Here is a 23,529-nt window from a genome sequence, read left to right on the forward strand (position 1 = left end):
GCTTACAATATTTTATTATTCATTATCTGAATTGCACTAGAGATAAATAGGTGTTGTAGACTCTTCAATCCGTATGATACAGTGAATCACAAATGAAGCAATGGCTTTTGCTGAAGATTGATAGGTGTTTGTTAGCTAAAGAATCACTATAGTAGCAGCAACTACACAAGAGTTATTTCATTGTGCTTTTGTCCAAAAAATCAAACCAATTAAAAAATGTAATTGGAATCAAAAGTGTCTTCATCATCCAAAACCGAATTTCTGAAAGAAAATTTGAATGTCAGTAGAGAAAAATTTTTTGGGGTGGACCATGGAATGTATATAAAAGGATTAAGATGATATATAATTATATATATGTAAAGATTGTATGAAGGGATTGTTTCTCTCTTGCAAGTATGACTTTGTGCAAGAGCAGGGAACTGGAATCAATAACGTGTGAATCCTTTTCCCCAGTATCATTTAATAGAGATAAAATTAAAAGTTTCTATATGGTTCTGTCAAAATACTGTTAACAACCTCTAACCATGAGTGCAGTTTATTAGAGTTACAGTTTCTCTGTTATTTTTTGAAACACTGGATCTTTTAACATGGCTCTTGCTGGATGTTAATATGTGATTTGAAGAGTTTATATTAAGTCTTACCTTTACTACTTTAATTCATATGTTTTTCTTTGAAGGCTTGTGGAATAAGGATATTTATATCTATTTGATTGCACTATGGTGTAATACATTATATGCATGCTACTCAGGTAATTTGGCTTCCAGATCTGCCAAAAGCCTTCCAGTGAACAGATATCAAATCAGTTGGAACTAGAAGGAGTAGATTTTTTTTTTGTTATGTTGGAAAAATATATCGTGGCAGTAATTATGAAATATTTTATGAGTCAAGAAAATGAGTTAGCTAAACTTAAGTTTCAGTCTGGACTATTCTAAATACTAGAAAAGAATTAATCTTTTGACAAGAGATATTTCCTAACACCACCTAATTTTCATTTTCCTCTTGTATTTTTCACCCTTTGCACAGGTTGTCTTCCACTGCTGGGGCAGAACAGCTGTCCTCCTGACTCTTACTATCATTTTATTTGAGTTTGCAAAGAGTAGTTAGTAGTTAGACACAGATAGCGAGGTGGCAGAGATATCAATTCCCTTTTCACCTCAGCAAACACGTTGCATCATTGTAATGAATCATTATTATAACATGACCAGTTCAGTAAATGTTACAGACCCAAGTTGTTCCACTATTAACCAGGTTATCCACATGGCTTAAGATTTTCTAGGACCAGTGACTGCAGCATAAACTTTTCCAGAGACTCCTGCTTTTTTGGAATGCAGGACCTGACAGTGATATGTCCACTGGGCAGGCACATTGAGCTGAGCTTTGTGTTTAGCTCTTTATATATGTATCAGCCCTGCAGAAGATCTGGTGTGGTGATGTCTGCTTGTTAATTCAGGCAAAGTCATGCCTGAATCTTCAAGGCTTATCGTTATTAATAAAACAGTAATAACACCACCTAGCAAGTACAGCTTTTGGTGACTTCAATCTACAAGCATGTTTTTCTCAAAGCTACCTCAAGGATCTGGAAAACTACTTTAATTGACACTAAATATGAAGGACCAGCAGCTGAAGAGGTAGAATTTTGGATTTGACTGCAGCTTTTAGAAAGGGAAAATGCAAAGATGGAGAACACTTGGCATATCTCCTGTCATGGCAGAGTTCCAAATTTTGAACTGCAGTCCTTCTTTGACAAATTCATGCTGTGCTGAGTTGTTTATCTTTCTTTAATTTGAACAATTGTTCTAGGAAAGTGAATTGTGCTGAAATACGTACTATGCCAGCTCTGCTTAGAAATCAGTAGCATTATAATTTCAGAATATTTGTTCTGAAATAATTATTGTCCAAGGGGTGATCTTTGTGTCAGTAATTCAGGTGCCTACATGCCCATATACCGTAAGTCACATAAAGGCTTAGCTGATGGATGGTGCCCCAGCAGTACATTCTTTCAGTGACTAATTCAGATGGCTTTCTGTTGCCCCTCTCTGTGGTCCCAGAACACAGGGAGCAAATGGGTTAGTGCTTAGTGTTTTACAAGTAATGATATGTACATGAATAACTGACCCTGTGTTTTGAGTGTTATACCTTGTTCATTCACTTGGGTACATTTACAGCTGAGAGAGACCAAAATTATGCTGGTGAACTTGTTGCTGTATGCAAAATGCAGATAAATACAGTAAGAGAAGACAGAGCAAAAACGTGAGAACTCTGAGAGAATAGTAGTTACTTGTGATCACTAGAATGGTTTGTGTCCTGTTGATGTTGCTGCTATTCTCTGAGTGTTTTCGGATTTGTCTGTCCTAGATAAGTTCTGAGAATTTCTTTCCACTGATAAAACTGATGGGGCAGCTTGTTTTTGAGACTTAGAGTGGACTGAGAAATGTGAGCTTAGCACCTATGGAAAATGAGTGTGCCCAAATTATGTAAAACTTACCCACATTTCATTTGGCATATTCAGCTCTTCGTCTCTTCATCCTTGTTCTGCTCTGCTTTTGCCATTTTAAAAATAATGCTGTTTTTTAACATCTGCAAGATGAAGAAAGTGTAGTTGAGGCAAATGAGAGGAAAGAACTAATATGAGTTTTTATCTGTTAACTAGTATGATTGTAAGCAGCAGAATATTTTAATGGTAATTGGAACCATTTGGCTGAAGAGCAGCAGCTAAGATATTTTTGTAAATGGGTGTCACATGATTGGATTTTGTTTTTTGTTGAAAGCACTGAGTAGTGCTTTGTTTGTTTCGGTGTTTTTTTTTCCCCAGTGTGCATTTGTTTAAGAAATGAATCACAGAATCACAGAATGGCCTGGGTGGGAAGGGACCTCGCGGATCATGAATCTCCAGCGCCCCTGCCACATGCAGGGCCACCAAGCTCTCCATTTAATACTAGATCAGGCTGCCCAGGACCCCATCCCTGTGGGACACGGCTCATTACTGGCCTCCACCCGGACATGGAGCCGTTAATCACTACCCTCTGTCTGTGGCCTTTCAACCAGTTTCTTATCCATCAAGTGTCCACCAATCAAATCCACATCCCTTCAATTTGGATATAAGGGTGTGATGGGGAACCATGTCAAAGGCTTTGCTCAATGTAAATGAAATCAGTCACCTTCCCTTTGTCCACCAATGACATCACTCCATCATAGTAGGCCACCAGATTGGTTAAGCATGACCTTCCCCTGGTGAAGCCGTGCTGGCTGTCTCGGATCACACGCTCATTCCTCATGTGATCAAGCATGTTGTCCAGGAGGATCTGTTCCATGATTTTCCCAGGTACAGAGGTGAGACTCACCAGACTGTAGTTCCTTAGGTCCTCCTTGCTCCCTTTCTTGTAAATGGGAGTGACGTGACCCTTCCTCCAGGACCTCACCTGACAGCCACGACTTTCCAAATATGATGGAGAGCAGCTTGGCAACCACCTCAGCCAGTTCCTTCAGAACCCTGGGATGCACGCCATCCGGACCCATAGATCTGTACACATTCCGTCTCATGAGGCAATCTCGGACTTGCTCTGCCCTTACAGTAAGGGCAGATTTACCACCCCAGGCCCCACCAAGAGGTTTAGGGATGCAGGGCTCAGGGACGTGAGAAATATTAGAATCCTGGCTGCCGGTGAAGACCGAGGCAAAGAACTCATTCAGTACCTCAGCCTTCTCTTCATCTGTTGAAGCCAGTTCTCCTTTTACATTTACTGAAGGAAGTACATCATTTTGGCCTGTCTCTTCTGGCCAATGTACCTGTAGAATATCTTCATACTGTTTTTCACATCCCTCGCCAAGTTCAGTTCTGCCTGCACCTTGGCTTTCCCAATCCCATGTCTGTGAGTCCAGACAGCATCCCTGTATTCTTCCCAGGTGACACGCTCTTGTTTCCAGAGCTTGTATGCACCTTTCTTTGCCCTCAGTATGCCCAGCAGGTCCTTGCCGAGCCTTGCTGGTTCCCTACCTCCTCTGCCTGCTTTCTTATTCAGAGGGACAGAGGGCTTTTGTGCTCTCAGAAGGGCATCCTTGAAGAGTAGCCAGCTCTCCTCAACATCTTTAAGGACAGCATGCCAGGGATCTTGGCCAGCAGTCCACTGAACAGCTTAAAGTTTGCTCTTTCAAAGCCAGGGTCCTGATGCCACTCTTCGCCAGGCCCACACTCCTTGAGATCATGAACTTGACCAGGGCATGGCCACTGCAGCCCAAGCTGCCTCCAAACTTAACGGCTTTAATGATCTCCTCCACATTGGTGAGCAGGAGGTACAGCAGCTCTTCACCTCTGGTCAGTCTTTCCAATACCTGGACCAGAAAGTTATCATCAAGGGATTCCAGGAGCCTCCTGGACTTCTTGCATCTCGCTGTGTGGTCTTTCCAACAGAGTAAAGCTAGATCAGTAAGGATTTTTTGTTTTTAATTTTCCTGTACTTTTTAGAATAGACAGGTCAGAGTGTTTTCAAGGAAGTGACAGAGGAAGTTCAGATGTTTTATTCTTGTTTCACTTCTCCTTACTCCACAGCGTGGGATGGAAGGAATGATAAGTCCTTGTAAATTGGCACATTTTACTTCTTACTTCAGCAACATTTTCTCATGACATGAATCTGTACTCCATATATTAATTTCCTCTATGCACATTTTATTTCATTGGGCTTGTATTCGATTTCAGTCATAATTCAGTTCACTGGTATCTGCAAATCTGGAGTTTTTTGAACAGTGATGTATCAGACTGCTTACACTTGTACATAACTTAGTTTAATCACCAACCCATTTGTTGCCAATGAAATGCAAAATGTTTCTTCATGACTTTGCTTGCAAAGTTGTTTTGTCTCCTCACAATTTCATTTAACAGTCTGACAGTTTGTGCAGGTAAAGCAAATACTGCTACTGTCAGAAACTGCTGTGTGACTGAAATGGATTTAAAGAACTGGTTACATTAAGCTTCTGAAAAGAAATCTGTAAAGTTAAGCTGTTTAGAGTCACTGTTTTATTTGCTTTTCAAACTTGATAGATTTAAGGCTGGAATATAGTTTGAGACAAAAGAATAACTTTTGAGAATCAGAAAATTAGAATATTACTTTTGCAGTGAAATATATAGTTTTCTGAAAATCAAGTTTTTTGCACAAAACTCATCTTCTGTCAGGTCATCTTTCTATCTAATATAATTAACTGGGAGAAGATTATTAGTTGAAAAATCATCTTTTACTTTGTTTTCGTATGGCTCTATCTTAGCAGTTACCTGCACTCACCAATCTGAACAGTGTCATATGTAGAGCCACTTCGTACAGTCAGCAGCCCTGAATTTCAGAATTGTTGCTTGTTTTCTTGCTTTTATCCTAGTTAGTACATCACTCATCAGAATAGAAATAATTATACCGAGGTGATCTCTAAACTATTTCATACAGAAGATTTTACAAGAGCTGCTCTATTCCTGTTACACTGAGACATTATTACTGTGGTGTATTTACTGGTTTCTCTTTGAAGCATAGTGCAGGTATAATGAATGTGAAACTTCACAAAACTTGCTTGGCATGACACTGCTATCAAGTACACGACATGGCATAAGTGCATCAACTCTTTAATGATTGTTTAATGATTTGCTACTATTACACAGAATCAGAAAATCACTACTATGGTAGAAGAGGAATTTAAATAACGTGTCTCTTGATATTTCTGCTGTATGTAATTCATTTCATTTCTTCCTCTTCAGGCTGTGCTGAGTCCTCTTATAGCGATCGCACTGAAAATATCTCAGATCCATGAGAGGACGGGGAGAAAGGGACCCACTGTCATCACCTGAAGCTGTGGAGGATTGTTAAAACAGAGCCAAAAGAGAAACAGCAAGGAAGAGACAGGACTTTGCTGAAACATGTTAGATGTTTGTGCCTTATATGGTTTAAAAACTTTTCTTGGGGATAGAGGGAGGTGGAATGAAAAATTCAATGTCATGTCAAGCATATTCAGTTACAATGATCTCCAAAGACAGTAGTGTATTGACTTCTTTGTTTTACCTGTAATATCTTTATTTCAGATAACGATATAATCACAGAAAAAGTCCTTAACTCCTAAATGTTGCCAGCGATGTGACAGAAAAGGCAAACTGCTTATTTTTGAATACTATGATAATAGTTGAGAAATTTCGGTTATGGAGAGAGGGGAAGAAGCTGCAAAGCAAAGACATGTTTGGGATCCTTGTATCCTTATTGTTGGTTTACAGAGACGTATGTAGAACATGTCTGGGGCCTAAGGGCTCTGTGCTCAGCTTTGTGAAGCGTGCATTTTCTCATCTGACATCACTTCTCCAATCTCTCATGTTGCTCACAAATACATGCTGGCAGCAGTGTTGTATACACACTTGCACATGCTCTCAAAGAAAGTGCCATCCCATATTTTTTTAACCCTGCTTTTAAAGCATATCAGTCCTACTTGTGCCTTTGCGTTTTCTTGATTTTTGACTTTTGAGGCAGTTGTGCTGTAGAAGCTGATTGTGTCCTTGCAGCAATATGTTGGGTATAGAATCTTGGCTGTCTTTTGTGATATTCCTTATGCCAGAAGATGAAGCTGGTGCTTATTATGTTTGAAAGACAATTACTTCAAGTTCAGCAATTTTACAGAAAGAAGTTATGATGGAAATTCTTAAAGTCTTTGCAATAGTCGTGTTCCACTTAGCACAAAGTGGCTAGTGAGGTGTGTAGTGAAGAGGAAATGTAAACAAACACAAATAACTTGTATCATTCAGCAGCTGGACTCAGCTTTTGTTAGTTCTTTTCTTACAGTGGATCATGAAGTAAAAAGTTAGGGAGTGCCAAGAGTGAAGAGATGACCTGTTATCTGTTATCTGAATCTGAGAAGGACATCTGGGGATATAGACATCAGCATTTTTCTGCTTGTGAAATGATACTGCAGTTCTAGCTACACGCAAAGACTTTATGCATGTGACTTGTTTGAAAGCTTTGCTTCCTTGGGAACAGTGTGGTCACTTGTATGATTTCTTAAGGTGGCTTTGTTCCACCTGTCTTTCCGCAGTGTGTTTCATTTCATTGTGGCTGTCAAATCTAATGCAATTTATATAACATTGCAGCAAAAGAAACTGGTTTTGATTTCTTTCAGCACTTCTGTCAAATAAATTCTATGACACTAAGTACACAGTAAAGAGAAATGCTATATTTCTGTCTTGTTGGCAAGACACACTGCACTTTCAAGCTTCCTAATAAAACTGCTTTTCATACAGTTACACTGTCTTCATGATTGACTCTAAACAGATGAGCACTCAGAGATGGGACCGCTCTGCCTCTATTGTTGGTTCACAATTTTATCAGGTCTGGAAATTGTAACGGTTGTTCAGCTGCAATTGTGCTAGTATTTATTTGGACAGTAATTTTCTCTCTCAGAACATGATATTTTTGAGTATCCGTCACTAATTAGCAAACAAGTTTGCAAAATGGAAAGAGAGAGATAAAGGAAATGAAGGGAGCATAATCTAAGAAGGATAGATGCACTTATGTATTGTATTAAAGAAAACTGCCCATAATCTCATGTGCCTATTGACATATGAACTGTGGTGATAATTTTATAGTCGAAGTATAGTCTGTATTAGGCGCTGTGAGGCCCATTTTGGAGCAGTATGGAATGATGACTGACAACTCACTTAAGCAGTTTACAAAAGCACAATAATTGAGACTGAATTATTGAAAACAATGAGAGCATAATGCCCATGTGATTAGAAACAGCAGATTGTTTTGAGTAGTCTCAAGGAGGGAGCGTGGTTTTTATATGCAAACTACTTACATCTGCTCTCCAGCATCATGTGGTTTGAGCTAACTCATAAAATAAGAGGAAATTGCCTCCTAGCACAGCCAAATGGTTACTACATTTTCCCTTTGGAGCAGTGTCTTCTAAAAGAGAATGAGCGGCAGCATGAGAAGCTCGCTGTGTTCACAGACAGCTTGGATGGCAGCAGTGCTCGCAAGAATTACAGGATCACATATCATTAGGGCTGAGAGGGACAGTCTAGCCCATCAAGACAATGGTCAAAGAATCATAAGATCATAGAATTGTTGAAGTTGGAAGGGACCATTGAAAGTTACCTAGACCAACTCCCCTGCAATGAACAGGGACATCCACAGCTAGATCAGGTGCTTAGAGTCCCGTCCAGTCTGACCCTGAGTATTTCCAGGGATGGGGCATCCGCCACCTCTCTGGGTAACCTGTTCCAGTGCCTATCATCTGTATTGAAAAAATCTTTTTCCTTATATCCAATCTAAATCTTTTAGTTTGAAACTATTTTCCCTTGTCCTGTCACCACAGACCTTAATAGAGAGTCTGTCCCCTTTTTTCCTGCAGTCAGTCCCCTTTAGATAACTTGAAAGGCAGCTTTCAGATCTCCCCAGAGCCTTCTCTTCTCCAGGCTGAACAGCCTCAGCTCTCTCAACCTGTCCTCACAAGAGAGGTGTTCCACCCTTTGGATCATTTTTGTCACCCTTTTCTGGATGTTCTCTAGCAGGTCCATGCCTCTCCTGTCCTGAGGACTCTACATCTCAACAGTGCAGAGTAGACAGGCAGGATCACCTCCCTTGACTTGCTGGCCATGCCTCTTTTGATGCAGCCCAGGATGCAGTTGTCCTGGGCTGCGAGGGCACAGTGCTGGCTGTTCAGTTTTGTTCTCCCTAGTTCAAGAAAGATTGAGGACAACTGGAAAGGTCAGCTGAGGTCTGTAGATGTGGTTAGGGACCTGGGTAATCTCCCTTGTAAGGAGAGGCTGAGGATGTGGAGTGTTCAGCCTGGGGAAGGGAAGACTTAGAGGGGATCTTATCAATGCTTTTGAATATCTAGAGGGTGGATATCAAGTGGATGGGGCCATGATCTTTTGAGCAGTGCCCAGTGACAGAACAAGGGGCAACGGACACAAGGAAGTTCCACCTGAAAACAAGAACGAACGTTAATAGTGACAGAGCATTGGAGCAGGGTGCCCACACAGGCTGTGGAGTCTCTCTGGAGATACTCAAAACCCTCTTGAATGCCACCTTGTCCAACCTACTGTAGGGACGCCTTAGCATGGCGTTGCTCTAGGTGATCTCCAGAGGTCCCTTTCAATCTCTGCCCTTCCAATCATGGATTCTGTGATTCTGTGACATATTTCTTGTTATCTGAAATTATTTACTACAGTGGCCTGGATGCAAGTTTTCTTCTGTGATTTTGCAAAAGGAAGGAAGGAAGCATGTGACAAAGGATGAGTCCAAGCTTGTCCTCTTTCCAGTACTTTGAGTCCCATTTTTATTCCTCACAGCTCTTAAATAAGAGCAATTCAAAAAGCAGCTGTTTAAATAACAGCAAATCTAAAAGCTCTGCTTTTAGAGAGCTTGGAGAGGGGCCTGAGCAGGTTTTTCCACCATGCTAGTTCTCTCTGAGGAGTTGCACACCTAACCAGGATTGTCTGTTTAGCAGTTAGGAAGTGTAGCAACTACCAAGGTTTTGTACTGAGTACTTTCCTTTAACTGATGGCACCTTGTATCATACAAGCGAATGCATGGCATTGGTTTTAAATCAAAATTTATTCACAAATTCAGTAGTAAATTACCAAGTACTAGTACTTCAGAACAAAACAAGTAGCTTACAATATATGCTACAAAAATACTCAGTTACTACAAATGTTACAAATTCCAGACAAAAGCTGGTGAATTAGTAGGTTTCCCAAGTCAGCTATTGTTATAAAACCACAAATGAGGACTTTCAGCCAAAACTCCTTGTGAGACACAAGACATTTAGGACTGGTAACAGCATGAAGCTCCTTAAAATCATAGAATGTTTTGAGTTGTAAGGGACTTAATGGATTATCAAGTTCCAAGCCTCCTGCCACAGTCAGGGTTGCCAGCTGTTAGATCAAGTACCAGCTCAGGCTGCCCAGGTCCCATCCAGCCTGGCCTTAAACACCTCCAGGGACGGGGCATCCACAGCCTCTCTGAGCAGCCTGTGCCAGCACCTCATCACACTCTCAGTGAAAAACTTCCCCCTTACATCTAATCCAAACATTGTTTAAAACCATTCCCCCTTGTCCTATCATTGTAAAATGTTAAACAGGATTTCCCTCCTGTTTATAATCTTCCTTTAAATACTGAAAGGCCGTAAGAAGGTGTCCCCACAGCCTTCTTTTCTCCAGACTGGACAAGCACAGTTCTCCCAGCCTGTCTTTATAGGAGAGGTGCTCCAGCCTTCAGGTCATTTTTGTGGCCTTCCCCTGGACCCTCTCCAACAGTTCCACATCCTATACTGGGTGCCCCAGGCCTGACACAGTACTCCAGATGGGGCCTCACATGGGCAGAGCAGAGGGGTACAATCACCTCCCTTTCCCTGCAGGCCACCCCTCTCTGATGCAACCCAGAATACCACTGGTCTTCTGGGCTACAAACACTCACTGCTGTCTCACGTTTTTCATCTACCAGAACCCCCAAGTTCTTCTCAGCAGGGCTGCTCTCAGGAAATTCTCCCATCATTAGCATCTTTCTCGCAGCATACAAAATGACTCCTATTGTCAGTGACATCGACTTTTCTAAGATACAACATTTGTTTGAATGTCAAGAGCATTTCTGTGCACGGAAAGCAGAAAAAAAAAGTAATACTTTTTATGAAAAAGCAGCTTGTTAGGTTTTTCATTTATGGCCAATGAAAAAAACCATAATATTAAGCAGTAGGATTTTTTTTTCTTTCCTATTTCAGATCCTTACAGGATCTGGTTTTTGTAAGGTAACTTTCTTGCATGCATATTTCCTTACCTGACTGCAGATATCAGACAACAGTGATTAAGTAACAAATCCCCTGGTGCCTTCTGGGTAGAATTGCTTTAGCATTGAGCTTTAAAGCCGTAGTTGCAATGAAGCTAGCAGATGACTTCCCACTGATTTCTGTTTCCTCAGAGCTGCTTACTGTTACATTTCTTTCAGAAGGATTTGCAGTTACACCGATACTGTAATGGACAGGCTGTCAGAGCAGCAGCGCTCGCACCTAGTAGGAGGGGCAGGGGTTGTCTCTTATCCACTGGGTAAGCACCAGCCTCCACAAGTGCCTCTCGCAGGCTGTGCAGTAACAGTAGGGTGTATCTCTCCATGCACCTACCTTTCCTCTCCTGACATAGCCGACAGCTTGTTTGCTCTAAGTCCCTTGGTAGTGTTACACAGAGGTGACTATTTCCATGTGAAGAAACACTGTGATCACATTGGGTGGCATTTCCTTAAGCAAACGCTGCAGACCTGTGAATCTCCTTTTTTGAAATGCTGAGCACCTTTCTGCTTTCCCCCTCCAGCTTCCCTCAAATATGAAAACAGACAGTGCTTCTCCCGGGTGGCTCTGACCTGGGTGATGCAGGCCCAGGCAGCACTGACATATGTCCCTGCCCGGCTGTCCCGTGCTCTGTCTCTGAGGTCCCTTGTCTGCCTGTCTGCTGTCAGCAAGCATTGTCCTGTGCGGGTGCACAAGCATCTGACTCCTGCATGGGGCTCAAGACCTGGCCAGGTAGTTCATATGGCGGGGGCTGCTCTGGCTCGTTAGTCTCACTGACAGGCTCTGTGCTGCTCTCGCTGTACAGAGGTGGTGGAATGTTAATGACTTCTTGCTCTTTTGGTGCAGAGGCCACAGGTAGTGGGAAGGTCTGCTTCTCAGGGTCAGTGCTGTCTTCATAGGATGGCGGGTAGAAATCAGGCCTGAAAGAAAAGCAGCAAACCAAAATGAAGTGCATCATGGTGAAATGTGAATTGTCTCTGAGATCTTGGTGAGGAGCTATCTGCTGTGTTTCCAAAGTTTTGTTGAGACTTAAGCTTTATATGGAAACCCAGGCAAGGTTCAAGATGTGCAATACATAAATGCAAAGGAACTGGCATAGCTGGGCTCATTACCCGTGTCTTTCTCCACAAACTTTTATTAAAACGAAATTCAGACATGAGAGAGTTCCCATGAAATACACATGGGTGTATTTCAGCAAGTGCAAGAGATAAGTTCGATTTGGAGAAAGAAAGGGATCACTGCCCGAAGTAGCTTATTTATTTAGTATTATAATAATCATTACTTTACACAGTTTTAAATTACACATAGCATATTCCTGCTTGTCTAACCAAAATTTGCTGAACATTGTACACAGAGTGTTTTCAGAACACCCATTGCCAGTGTTTCTGGCGTGGTTTCCACAACAGTCTGTGAAAACTAATCTGTATCCAGTGACCCTGTAAAAAACACTCTCAGGCCCAGCACCAGTCAGTGTAAGAAAATGTCTCTCTGAGCATCAGACTTTGCTCCTAAATAGTGGGAACAATTATGCAATAACACTTTAGCTAGGACCATATAGGGAGCTGTAGCTCGCTGCATACTTCCTTGAGCAGAGTGGCTAGAATAGCGATATGGGAGCACAGCCTGCAGGGCAAAACCCGTGTGGTCCATTGCAGTGCAACTAGTGATGCTTTGGCAGGATCTTCACTGCTGTCAGCACGGCTGTACCTGCTCCCTCTATGAATTCATTTGAAGCTTTCTGTGCAACCTGCTATGTTTTCGGGGATATACCTTACCTTACTTGCTGTTTTGTATTGCTTCTGGCTCTTGCACTGCACTTCTGTTCTCACAGTGTGCTTAAAGCTAAGCATCTCTCCCTGTCATTCATTGGCAGCAGTTCTGTAGCACGTACCTGTCTATGGTGCTGACACGGAGCTCTGTAAGGCCAGGGTTTCTCGTGAAGATCTTGCTGAGGCCCCCGTATTTCATGGCTTCATGGACCATGCTCCAGAAAATGCCAGTCACAAGGAGCAGGAGTCCCAGAGCTAACAGGCAGTAAGCAACCAGCGTGCTATTCCTGCACCTGCATGCAGAGGAACTTGTGTAGATGCAAAGGATTCCCAGGCAAATGATGGAGAAACTGAGTAAGAGCACAGAAAGACGAATGAGGGAAAAAACAATTTTTTTCATGTTTCCCAGCAGACACAGCACAAAGCTCCCACCCGTTGTTTGTTTACTGTGTGCCTGAGCTGTGCTTCTCATCTTTGTGCAGCACTATTTTATACACATCAGCACTGACTGGCCTTTGGACAATTAAGAGAAACAGACAATTTTAAGATACTCATTAACTCTGTAAGATACTCATAATCTCTTTCGAGATTAATTTGTAATCTGAAACCAGCAAACAAACTTCCTGCACCAGTTTTTTGCCACTGCTACCTCTGGAGTTCTTACTGAACTGCTGCATTCATCACAATGAACAGTGGCCACACACTTTGCTGGTTAGTGAATGACGACTTCTGTATCTATCTGTCTTAAAAAGAACAACAACAACAAAAAAGGAACACAAAACACTGTTGAGATGCAGATAAGGGCAGAGAGACTGCCAGGTAACCTATGGCTGATATGATAAACCATGTGAAGTCAGTCAAGTGCTTCCCACCTTTCAGTACCTTCTCAAAATCCCGTCAGGCCATATTTCCTGTCACCTAGTTGTATTTTCTGATATGGGTATTCAGAACTCATGTTCACATATAGTTTCCTGAAACTCATGCTCACATGTGGTTTCCTTACAGTATGCTCTCAGGTCAGTTATTCTGACAAGGAAATAACCTTCCCACTGATTGATTACGCTCTTGTCAGGATCTGGTATGAGGACATCACTCATTAGTATCTCGGGATTGTTGTGCACAACAGCAATTCACAGAAGTACTTGAATACACCAAATCTCCAGAATGCCTCGGATGCAGAAATCTGCCATTTACATTCCACTGAGGTGCCTTGAGCCTCTGATATCTTTCCATATATCTTCATGTCATGTAACCTGGAAAGCAGGTTTCAACTACCTGCTTATTTCTATGGTGCTCTGCCAGGCGGGTCTGCCCTTACCACCATGTGGGCGAAGGCCCACAGCATTCCATCCAGGCAGGTGGTGGGTTAGTTCAAAGTATTCTTGGGCTTGCCACCATCTTTGCCTGCAAACACCAGAAAGACAGATGTCCACAGTTCACATAGAGGCTGCTCAGCATTTCAGTGTGTGTGGATAGATAGACAACACTGTTTACAAGTGTTTATCTAAGGGATTCAGAACTGTGTGCTAGTTGCTAAGCTATTTCCTACGGAATAATAATAATAATAATAGTAGTAGTAGTAGTAGTAGTAGTAGTAGTAGTAGTAGTAATAATAGTAATAATAATAATAAAGTTTACCCAGAAATTAGAAATAAGAATGTACCTTAACCTAATGTCAAGTTAATTTTCCAGTCCTCATTATAAGAAAAACTCCTCCACATGTACCTCTGAATTGCATATATTTTGTAATGAGCAGTAATATTTTGCCTTTGTGATACTGTAGCTTACAGTCAAGCTTGCTCAGTTTGAAATCTCCTGTACCCAATTTCCATCTTAGACAAAGGAGAGGAGTGTTGTGTATTGGTGCTTTTATTATAGAATCACAGAATTATTTGAGTTGGAAGGGACCTTTAAAGGCTATCTAGTGCAACTCCCCTGCAGTGAGCAGAGACACCTACAGCTAGACCAGGTTGCTCAGAGCATCATCCAACCTGATCTTGAATGCCTCCAGGGATGGGGCATCCACCACCTCTCTGTGCAACCTGGGCCAGTGCCTCACTACCCGTATAAAAAACGCCTTCCTTATATCCAGCCTACAGCACCGGTCCCAGTACTGACTCACGCTGGATGCAACTCATCTCTGATCTTCATCCAGATGCTGAGCCACTGAGCACCATGCTCTGGATACAATTTCACAACTAGCTTAATGGATTTTAGTTCCCATGAGGGGGAACTGTTTATAAATATCTAAGTGTGGAAGTCAAGGTGATGAAGGCAGATTGTTTTTGGTGGCTAATGGAAAATTCCACACAAACACAAACAAGTACTTGTCAGTGAAATGCAGCACTGGAATAGGCTGCCCAGAGGGGCAGTGGTGTTTCCTTCCCTTGATGTATTCAAGACCTGACTGGATGCTTTTTTGTGCAACCTGCTGTAGAGAACTGTCTTTAGCAGGGAGTTAGTTGGACTCAGTGGTTTCCAGAGGTCCCTTCAAATCTACAATTCCCTGATTCTGTGAAGTCTCAGTTTGCCTGCACATCCATGGTGATAACCACAAGCCCTCAGCTTCTGAGCTTGCACAGCATTTGGAAGCTGTGTTCCAGCAACTCTGAAGGATGAACTAACAAAACTGATCCTAAAACTGTCTCAAACCCAGAATGGACATAGAGTCACAGAATCACAGAAAGGCTTGGGTTGGAAGAGACCTCAAGGATTCATCCAGTTCCAATTTCCTACCATGGACTGGGCTGCCACCCTCCAGTTCAAGCAGCCCACGGCCCCATCCAACCTGGCCTTCAGTGCCTCCAGGAACAGGGCACCCACAACCTCTTTGGGCAGCCTGTGCCACTTCACTGTCTCAGTGAAAAATTTCCCATAACATCTAACAGAAATCTCCTCTTTTAGTTTAAAACCATTCTGCCTTGTCCTGTCAACACATTTAGACAGTGTGGATGGTAAACCTATATCTATATATGTAGATACATTCTGTACCTACACAGACATCAATAAAAGAGGGAGGTGTTCCTTCAGAGGTAACACCTGCTGCACTATGTGCTAAGCTGCTCTCTGAGCAGCAAAATTGTTTCTTCAGTCCTACCACGCTCAACAGTGTCAGAGAATTGCAGTTTGCCAACCTGACACCCCACAGGGATGGAGAAACCAACAGAGCTCCCAAACACTCTGTCTCCATTGTGGCTCCGAGCATCTGCCTGAGATGGTGTGCAGCCAAAGTTACCACGCAGGAGCTCCTTTGCAGCAGTGCAAGTTACTTCACACTCGTGCAACAGATTCTTCTCTGAGAAGAGAAGGTCCCAGTGCCAGAAGGTAGAAAGATCACCAAACTCCGTCGTCTTTGGGATGCTGCATCTTATACCGAGCAGTGAAATAGAAGCCATTGCTCTTACGATCAGTGTCGCTACTGGACCCAGGGAAGGAACCATCCTATGGCAATTTCTAGAAATCTGGTCATTATGTTGAATGTCCGAAAGGCTGAAAAATTAAAATGTTACATAATTTCAGTCTCAGCTGATGTTGTTTACTCTCTGCGTGGCCTGATCCGCAGTGACATTAGAGATTAGGATCCTAGACACCTGTCAGCTACAAAAATGAGACTAAGCTATTTGCCATTGCAGGGTTAGTTAAACAATCTAATTGTTTAATTAAACACTTCTATTTAATTAGTTAAACATCTTAGGCAGGCAAATGAACACCTTGAAAATGACCTATGAGTCATGATGCTTTGCTGTGCTCCACTGGTGAAACTATTGAGGTAATGCTTCTTCCTAATGGAGGCAGAAATAGGGCTCAGCATTACTGCAGCTCTTCATTTGTATTCTTCTTGAGGAGAATGCTGTAAAAGAGCAGATCTCTGCCCTGGCAGATACCGACTGCTGAGTCACTTGGTAAAGATCAGGAACTGGCCCTAAAGGATTTGCAGTCCTCCTGGTGGGAGGGGGCACAGGCAGACAGGGTGGAGCAAGTACTTTTGGTATGCTGCCACGTTTGTCATACAGTTTGCAAGGTTTCATCTCACTTCCTACTCCTTGTCTTTATGGAGATTTAAACCTTTCTGGAGATTTTGAGTAGAACAGGCTGCAAGCAGATTTTCCTCTGAATCTCTTTTTAGTGGTACTTCTCTTGTAGAGAAGAAGGGGAATGCTGCCTTTGGGGAAGATGCGGCAGGAGGTTGCTGAAAGCTGGCCATGTCTGTGAGGGCGGCAGGAGCCGAGGGTGTGCAGGGGAACTGGCAGTGGGCTGCAGGCACCCACAGGAACCACAGTGCGGCTGGGTGGGTTCACAATGGCCCTGCCCAGTGTACAGACCCCAGCCCATCGTTCTGCTGGCACATGGCTGTCTCTGAGTGCCCCTCAGCTCTGTGCTTCCTTGTTCCGTACAGTCAGGTACATTCTTCCTGCAGTTCATTTTGCCCTGTAAACTGAACTACAATGGCATTTTTTCCCATATATTTTGCACTTTTTTCTTACCTGCTAAACATATATAACTTTACAAAATCATTCTCCTTACTTCTGTGGGCTTTTGATGCTTTCGGACTGTGCAACTGGAAAAACAGTTGTTCAGGACGGCTAATGAAGTTCACATCATTGCCTATAATTCATATCTTCTATGATGCTTCAGCTTCAGCTTCCACATAACACTCTCTGAGACAACTGTGTTGATGAACAGGCAATGAGTGGGTAACGTGGTTTGTCCTTCATGGTGCAGTGAGGAAGGAGGAACGGGACTCTTGGCTGGGGAATCTGCAGGCCTGACAGCTGTTCTGCGTTTGTGGGTCTTTCCATTTTTGCAAGCTGTAGGAGTCTGCTGTTTTCGGCAAAGTTAAGTCAATGTCCACAAGCTGTCGGTATCTCGAGCTGAACACAGCATTTCATTTGAATCACTTCTTTGAATGACTCTTATAAAGTCAGCAAAGATGAAGGATGAGAGGCCTGAAATAGCCCCACAATATAATTTTCAGGGTTCTGTTATTTTTCTTATTTTCTGTTGCTTTATTTTCTTCAGTGTTCGTTCCTGGCCTTTTTCAACTCCCCTGTTGCATGTCAGCTAGGCTGTTTTATTGGCAGTGAGTACCACAGGCTGCATCAGACTGGATGAGCAGATTTCCTTTTTCTCTTACAAAACAGGAAGAAACTTGCTGCTAATGAGGGTCAGGTGGGAAAAGGGAGTAGCTAGCACAGTGTAAAGGTTGTGGAGCAGAACTGGCTAAAGACCAAGGTCAAAAGGTAGCAGTCCAGATGCACAAAAAGCAATTCTTAGGAAGTCCAACTAGAGATGAACTTAATGGATGTTCCACCGTACGATTTGACCACAGTGACTATTTTGCAATCAGCATTTCACTTGGAAAGGTCATTGCTCACCATGTATCCTGTTGAAACCTGTCATGCAGTTTTCACACAAACTGGTTTTTAGAATTATGCTACTCAAAAAGAAAGCTGTGAAATCACACACATGTTAATGAAAGTTTGTGACAGACCAACACAGTCTCTCTTACTATCTCTTAAGTGCAACATTTTAAAATAAAGAAAATAGTTAAAAAGGAAATTTGAAAATTAAACTTCAATGGAAATATGTGGAATGTAACAGAAGGAGTTGGTAACCCATAGTAGTATATAAGATACTATCACTTTACACATCATAGATACTGATGCTACTAAGATGTGCAATTTTACCAGAAATATGAATTTTTGTTCTGATTGGAAATGTGTTACCTTTGTGAAAAGTGAAAACTCAGAATTGAAACAAGGTTTGTTCCTCTATTCTGTCCGCTTGTGTCACCCCTGACAGACAAGATTTATTAGAAAGAAGTAGTTAAAGGATATTGCACAACGTTATCAGTAATTCAGTATAGCAATGGGCCTCTCTTGGGAGTTCTAGTTTTCATTTAAAAAATGCATCTCAGGGCATGGGAATTGATGTTAACCTGTGCAGATGTAGCCTTTTCTCCATACCATACCTCAATTATTTACAATAGTTTTGAGAGATCATGAGAATTTAAGAACCAATGAGAGACGAAGCAATATAAAAATTAAAATTGTGTTTCACAGGCCAATCCCCAGCTTGAGAAATGCAAACCTAGGAGGGTGAACTCCATCAGTACTACCTTTTGTCTTTGAAGATGCTGTGACATTATGAGGTCCAGCTGTGAATCATGAATGCATGACTGAACTGCATAAAAGCAATTGAGTTTAATGTATTCTAGAAATGCTCAAAAGGAAATGATTTGATTGAGAATACTAAGCTGTAGGATTTTTGAGAATTTTTCCTGACTGTTAAAGATAGTATACAATGTACAGTGCAGAATAAATGAGCAATAAATACTAATACTTACAATAAGGAGAAGTTAGACAAAGTTTTAAAATCACTGAGAAAATCTTGAGTTTTAACAATTGTTTTAATTTGCATTTTGGTGGGCTTTGTTGTTGGTTTTTTCTTTCTTTCTTTGGGGGGGGGGGGGGGGTGTTTTCTGGTACTTGTTCTGAATTTTAAAGTTAGAAGCCGTGTTTTGTTTGTTTACTAAACAAATGAAAGTGGGGATTGCTCACCTACTTACCTGCTTACTGTTAGTCTCATATGGTGTAAGAAAATTCATGAAATATAGCAGCTGTGATAACATTTTAATAGCTTAGAGTGATGTTACACTGGAAACACGGTCAGAAAAATCAGAAGTGATGGGACAAATTCCTACGTAATGTGAAATTATCTCTGCCTTAAAAGACTATCAATGGATCTACCAGAATTTGCTAAGGAAAAAAAAAAAGAAGAAAAGAAGGAAAACAAAATAAGGGTTTACTCAGCAGATGTTATTCTTTCCTTTTCCAACTATTTCAGTTGAAAAACTGTTACATACGTAGAATCATAGAATGGCCTGGGTTGAAAAGGACCTTAAAGATCATCTAGTTTCAACCCCTCAGTCGTGGGCAGGGTTGCTAGCCTCTAGGCCAGGCTGCCCAGAGCCACATCTAGATAGCTAGATAGGTATAAAGATAATATGTAGCTTTTGCTCTTCTGTAAGAATCCAACTAGGAAAGAAGGATCTACAAGAGGAAATTCAAGCGTGCTGTATTTGTCTCATACTCAAAGCTATCTCATCTTACATGACACCTAAGAGGCTGGGAGAAGTTGTGAGCAGCGTCTGCATTACTATCAAGTGATAAAGTACCATCTGCAAAAAATCTCAGGAGAAAATGTGCTGAAGGAGAAAAAGTACGAGCGTTATTTTTCATTTCAAAGTTTATATGCCAACTTCTCAAAAATCTTTCCATATTTTCTCTTTCTCCTCGTACATACTTCATTCACAGAAGCCAATTATCCTAAGGTTAACCTTCTTTGCTTCTTAAATTGAGATTCAAGGGCAAAATATGTTTTTATGTAAGGAAATAAAGCAAGACATATATGTTGTTAGCCTATTGGCCATTGGCAGCAGGAGCAAAGTCAGGTCTTCAGACTTGGCTCTAAGTCTTCATCAGTTTTGTCAAAAGCAAATTAAAAGTGAACTTTAGAGAAACAGCTGACAGCCCTTTTTCTAACAAAGCACAGAAAGATTACAACCAGCTGTTTGGCTGTGCTGGATGGTTTAATATTAAAGCAAGAGTTCCCAATTGCTTTCAAATAAGGTTAAATATTACACTGTGATTAGTGTGAACCTTCTGAAACCCTTCTCTTTTGATGTCATTTAAACAGATTGGCTAAACTCTACAATCAAATATCAGGTAATATTAGATAGTTAAATTGCTATAGCTGCAAGTTTTCAGAATGTTATGTAATCAAAATTTGCCCTGGAAAGATGAAAAATTCCTCCTTTAGGTAGATGCAATATCCTGTGACAGAGTTATAGAAAAACAACAAATTTTCTGGGATAACAAAGTTTTCAAATATTTTTTTACCAATAACTTTCAAGCGTGAATCAGGTGCTAGAAATGAGAAATATCTCTGTTTGTTTCTGTAACTACAGTGCATGCTTTGATGTGTAATTTGTTGGAGATGGTCTACCCATCTCATGGGCATTTGAGGAAGCTCCAACAGTTCAGCCTGACTCCTCTGGTTGTCAAGAGAAAGGACTAATGCCAGGTTAGTGACAGGATAATCATAAACTCACATATAATTCACAATGGATAAACTGGTATTAATGAAGGATGCCTCCTACAGTCTTAATTGTCTATATTATGACTGCACCACCCTGCCATCCATGACTGTCATCACCAGTGTTCCTTTTCCCTTTTTTCTCCCCTTCTTTTCATGCTTTCTGAAAACAACTCTTGCTCTGACTTTTGACAGTATTTGTATGATTAATTGCTAATGCCAACACACAGGTTATTAATTGTTAATTATATGTGCTAGGACGAGGTCACAAATGGGAACACAGGAGGTTCCCTGAGAACACTGGGCAGCACTTCTATGCTGTGTGGTTGACTATACCCTGGCACAGGCTGCCCAGAGGCTGTGAAATCTCCTCCTCAGAGAACTTCAGAAGGAACCTGGACATGGGCCTGAGCACCCTGCTGTGGATGTCCTTTCTTGGGCAGGGATTTGGCCAGAAGGACACAGATACCCCTGCCATCCTCAACCATTTTGTGTGATTCTGTGACTCAGCCTCTGGATTTTGCAGGGTTGGGTATCCTTTAGAGCCATCAGTGGTATGATCTTGAATGAGAAGCAGAGTTGAAATCCTGCACATTTACTCATCAGCTCCTATTTAATATTGTGTAGAAATAATTTCGCTTCCAGGATAATCCTATAGCTCTTCAGTCTGCACAAGATGCTACAGAAGGGATTATGTCCATAACTCCCAGCTCCCAGTCACTGCCCCGGGTTCTTCTCAGCTCCTTCCTCCTTCCATTTCATGAAGCACTCATATTCAAAGGACCACAGCGCGAAGTAAGCTATTTTTTTCTCTTTATCTCTCTGATTTGGTTCACATTTCTGCTGCTCAGCTCTTGAACTCGAGCAAAGGAGCAGCTACAATGGGTAGATGAGGCAGAAAATAGGGCTGAACTTGAGTTTTTGACTGTTGGGTATTTGTGGATTATAAGCCCACAGGAGGAACAGTGTGTACTTATGTCCTGGATAAGCTTTTTTTTTTTTTTAAAAAAAAAGCAAAGTTGTATTTCTCAGACAGAAGTGCTATTCTCATACCTCTCACTCTTGCTCACTTCCCATTATTCCACTGTTCTTTGTCATACCTTCAGATGAAAAAGAAGGGGAGGAAGTGTTGTCCTCTCCATCAAATAAGGAATAGAAAATGAAGAGCCATCCATGAAGTGGCCGTGAGTGTCAAAAGCTCAGCAGTCAGAATTAGAGACTGAGGCCACAAAGGGAACCTTGTGGTTGGTGTCTACTACAGGCTGCTTGATCAAGCAGGACCTGTTGATGAAGCTTTCTTCCTCCAGCAACAGGAGGCATCGCAATCACAGGCTCTTGTCCTGCTGGAGGACTTAAATCACCCCAGCATCTGCTGGAAAAGTAGCACTGTATGCTGTATGCAATCCAACAGTCTCCTGAAATGTGTCAAGGATAACTTCCTGAGCCAGGTAATAAGTAGCCCCACCAGGGGAATGCAATGCAAAGATCTGTTACCTATGTGACTGAAAGGATTGATGTCATCAGGAGTGGAGATTGTCTGGGCTGTAGTGACTGTGCAACTGTGGAGTTCACACGCTTGAGGGATACTGAACAGGCAAATAATAAAATCAGGAAACTTAATTTTAGGAAAGCCAAATTCCAGCTCTTCAGGGAACAAGTCAACAAAAACCCCTGGCAATCTGTCCACAAGGATAGTGGTGCACAGCAGAGCTGGCAGATCTTTAAGGAAGCTTTCCTTAGGGCACGGGAGCTCTCCATCCCAGGTGGACAAAGTCAGAAAAGGAAAGCAAGAGATTGTCTTGGCTGAACCAGGGCATGTTGGTCAAACTGGAAAGCACAAAGAAAAAGCATTGGCAGTGGAAGCAGGAACAGTTAGCCTGGGAGGAAAATAGAGATGCTGCTAGGCTAGTAGGGCATATCTTCCCTAATGAGCAACACAGGCAGGCTAGTAACAATAAAGAAGGAGAAGGCCGAGGTATTTAACAACTTTTTGCCTCAGTCTTCACTAATGATTCTCTACTCTACCTACAGCCTTCAAGCTGATGATTCTGAAGCTGAGGGAATTATGTCCCTTTTGCTGTAAGTGAAGATCAGGTTCATGACTGCTTGAGAAATGTAAACATCCATAGGTCTATGGGTCCCAGTGAGATGCACCTCAGAGTCCTGAGAAAATTGGCTGATGTGGTCACCGCACCAGTCTCAACAATATTTGAAATGTCACTGTCAGGTGAAGTCCCTGATGACAGGAAAAAAGGCAACAGATCACCCTTTTAAAGAAGCATAGAATGGATGACCCAGGGAACTGCTGACCTGTTAGCCTTGCCTCTGAGAAAACTGTGGAGCAGATCCTCCAGGAAACTATGCTAAGGAACAAGAGAGAGGGTTAATATGGGATAGCCGGCATGGTTTCACCGAGGGCAGGTCTTGCCTGATAAACTTCTTCGCTTTTTATGTTGATGCAGTGCATCAGTGGACAAGGGAAGAACCATTGATGTCATCTATCTGGACTTCAGCAGGGCATGTGACATGGTTTCCTGTCACATCCTTGTCTTCAAACTGGAAATATATGGATTTCATGGGTGGATTGATAGACAAGGAATTGTTCTCAACATATCACACCCAGAGAGTGACGTTTAGTGGTTTAATGTCTGGATGGAGATCAGTGACAATTGGTGTCCCTCAGGGCTTAGTACTGGGACTGGTACTCTTTATCATCTCCATCAATCACACTGACAGAACGAAGTCTCAGCAAGTTTGTGGATGATATCAGGCCCTGGAGTGTAGTATTGATGTGCCCAAGGGATGGGATGCCATCCAGAGAGACCTAGACAGTCTTGAGCCATGGGTCAATGAGAACCTCATGAGA

General features: G+C 42.0%; 2 protein-coding genes across 2 annotated transcripts in view; one reads left to right on the top strand and one right to left on the bottom strand.

The window, feature by feature from the left end:
- The window catches only part of PGM5 (phosphoglucomutase 5), a gene marked incomplete at both ends in the record, with an annotated part of 67,933 nt that extends 62,109 nt beyond the window's left edge, over window positions 1-5,824 (top strand). Inside the window, one exon of the mRNA XM_079548642.1 lies at window positions 5,735-5,824. Within this exon, the coding sequence (XP_079404768.1) occupies window positions 5,735-5,824 (90 nt within the window). The remainder of the gene's footprint in view (window positions 1-5,734) is intronic.
- A 5,637-nt stretch (window positions 5,825-11,461) lies between these two features.
- TMEM252 (transmembrane protein 252) lies at window positions 11,462-12,972 on the bottom strand (the record flags this gene model as incomplete). Its single annotated transcript, XM_079548276.1, has 2 exons — window positions 12,689-12,972; window positions 11,462-11,717 (listed from the first exon to the last, which is right to left on the bottom strand). The coding sequence occupies exons 1-2, from the start codon at window positions 12,964-12,966 to the stop codon at window positions 11,462-11,464; spliced, it is 534 nt and encodes a 177-aa protein (XP_079404402.1). The 5' UTR covers window positions 12,967-12,972.
- Between the last annotated feature and the right edge of the window lie 10,557 nt (window positions 12,973-23,529).

The sequence above is a fragment of the Tetrao urogallus genome (genome assembly GCF_951394365.1).
Source record: "Tetrao urogallus genome assembly, chromosome: Z".
Lineage (NCBI taxonomy): Eukaryota > Metazoa > Chordata > Aves > Galliformes > Phasianidae > Tetrao > Tetrao urogallus.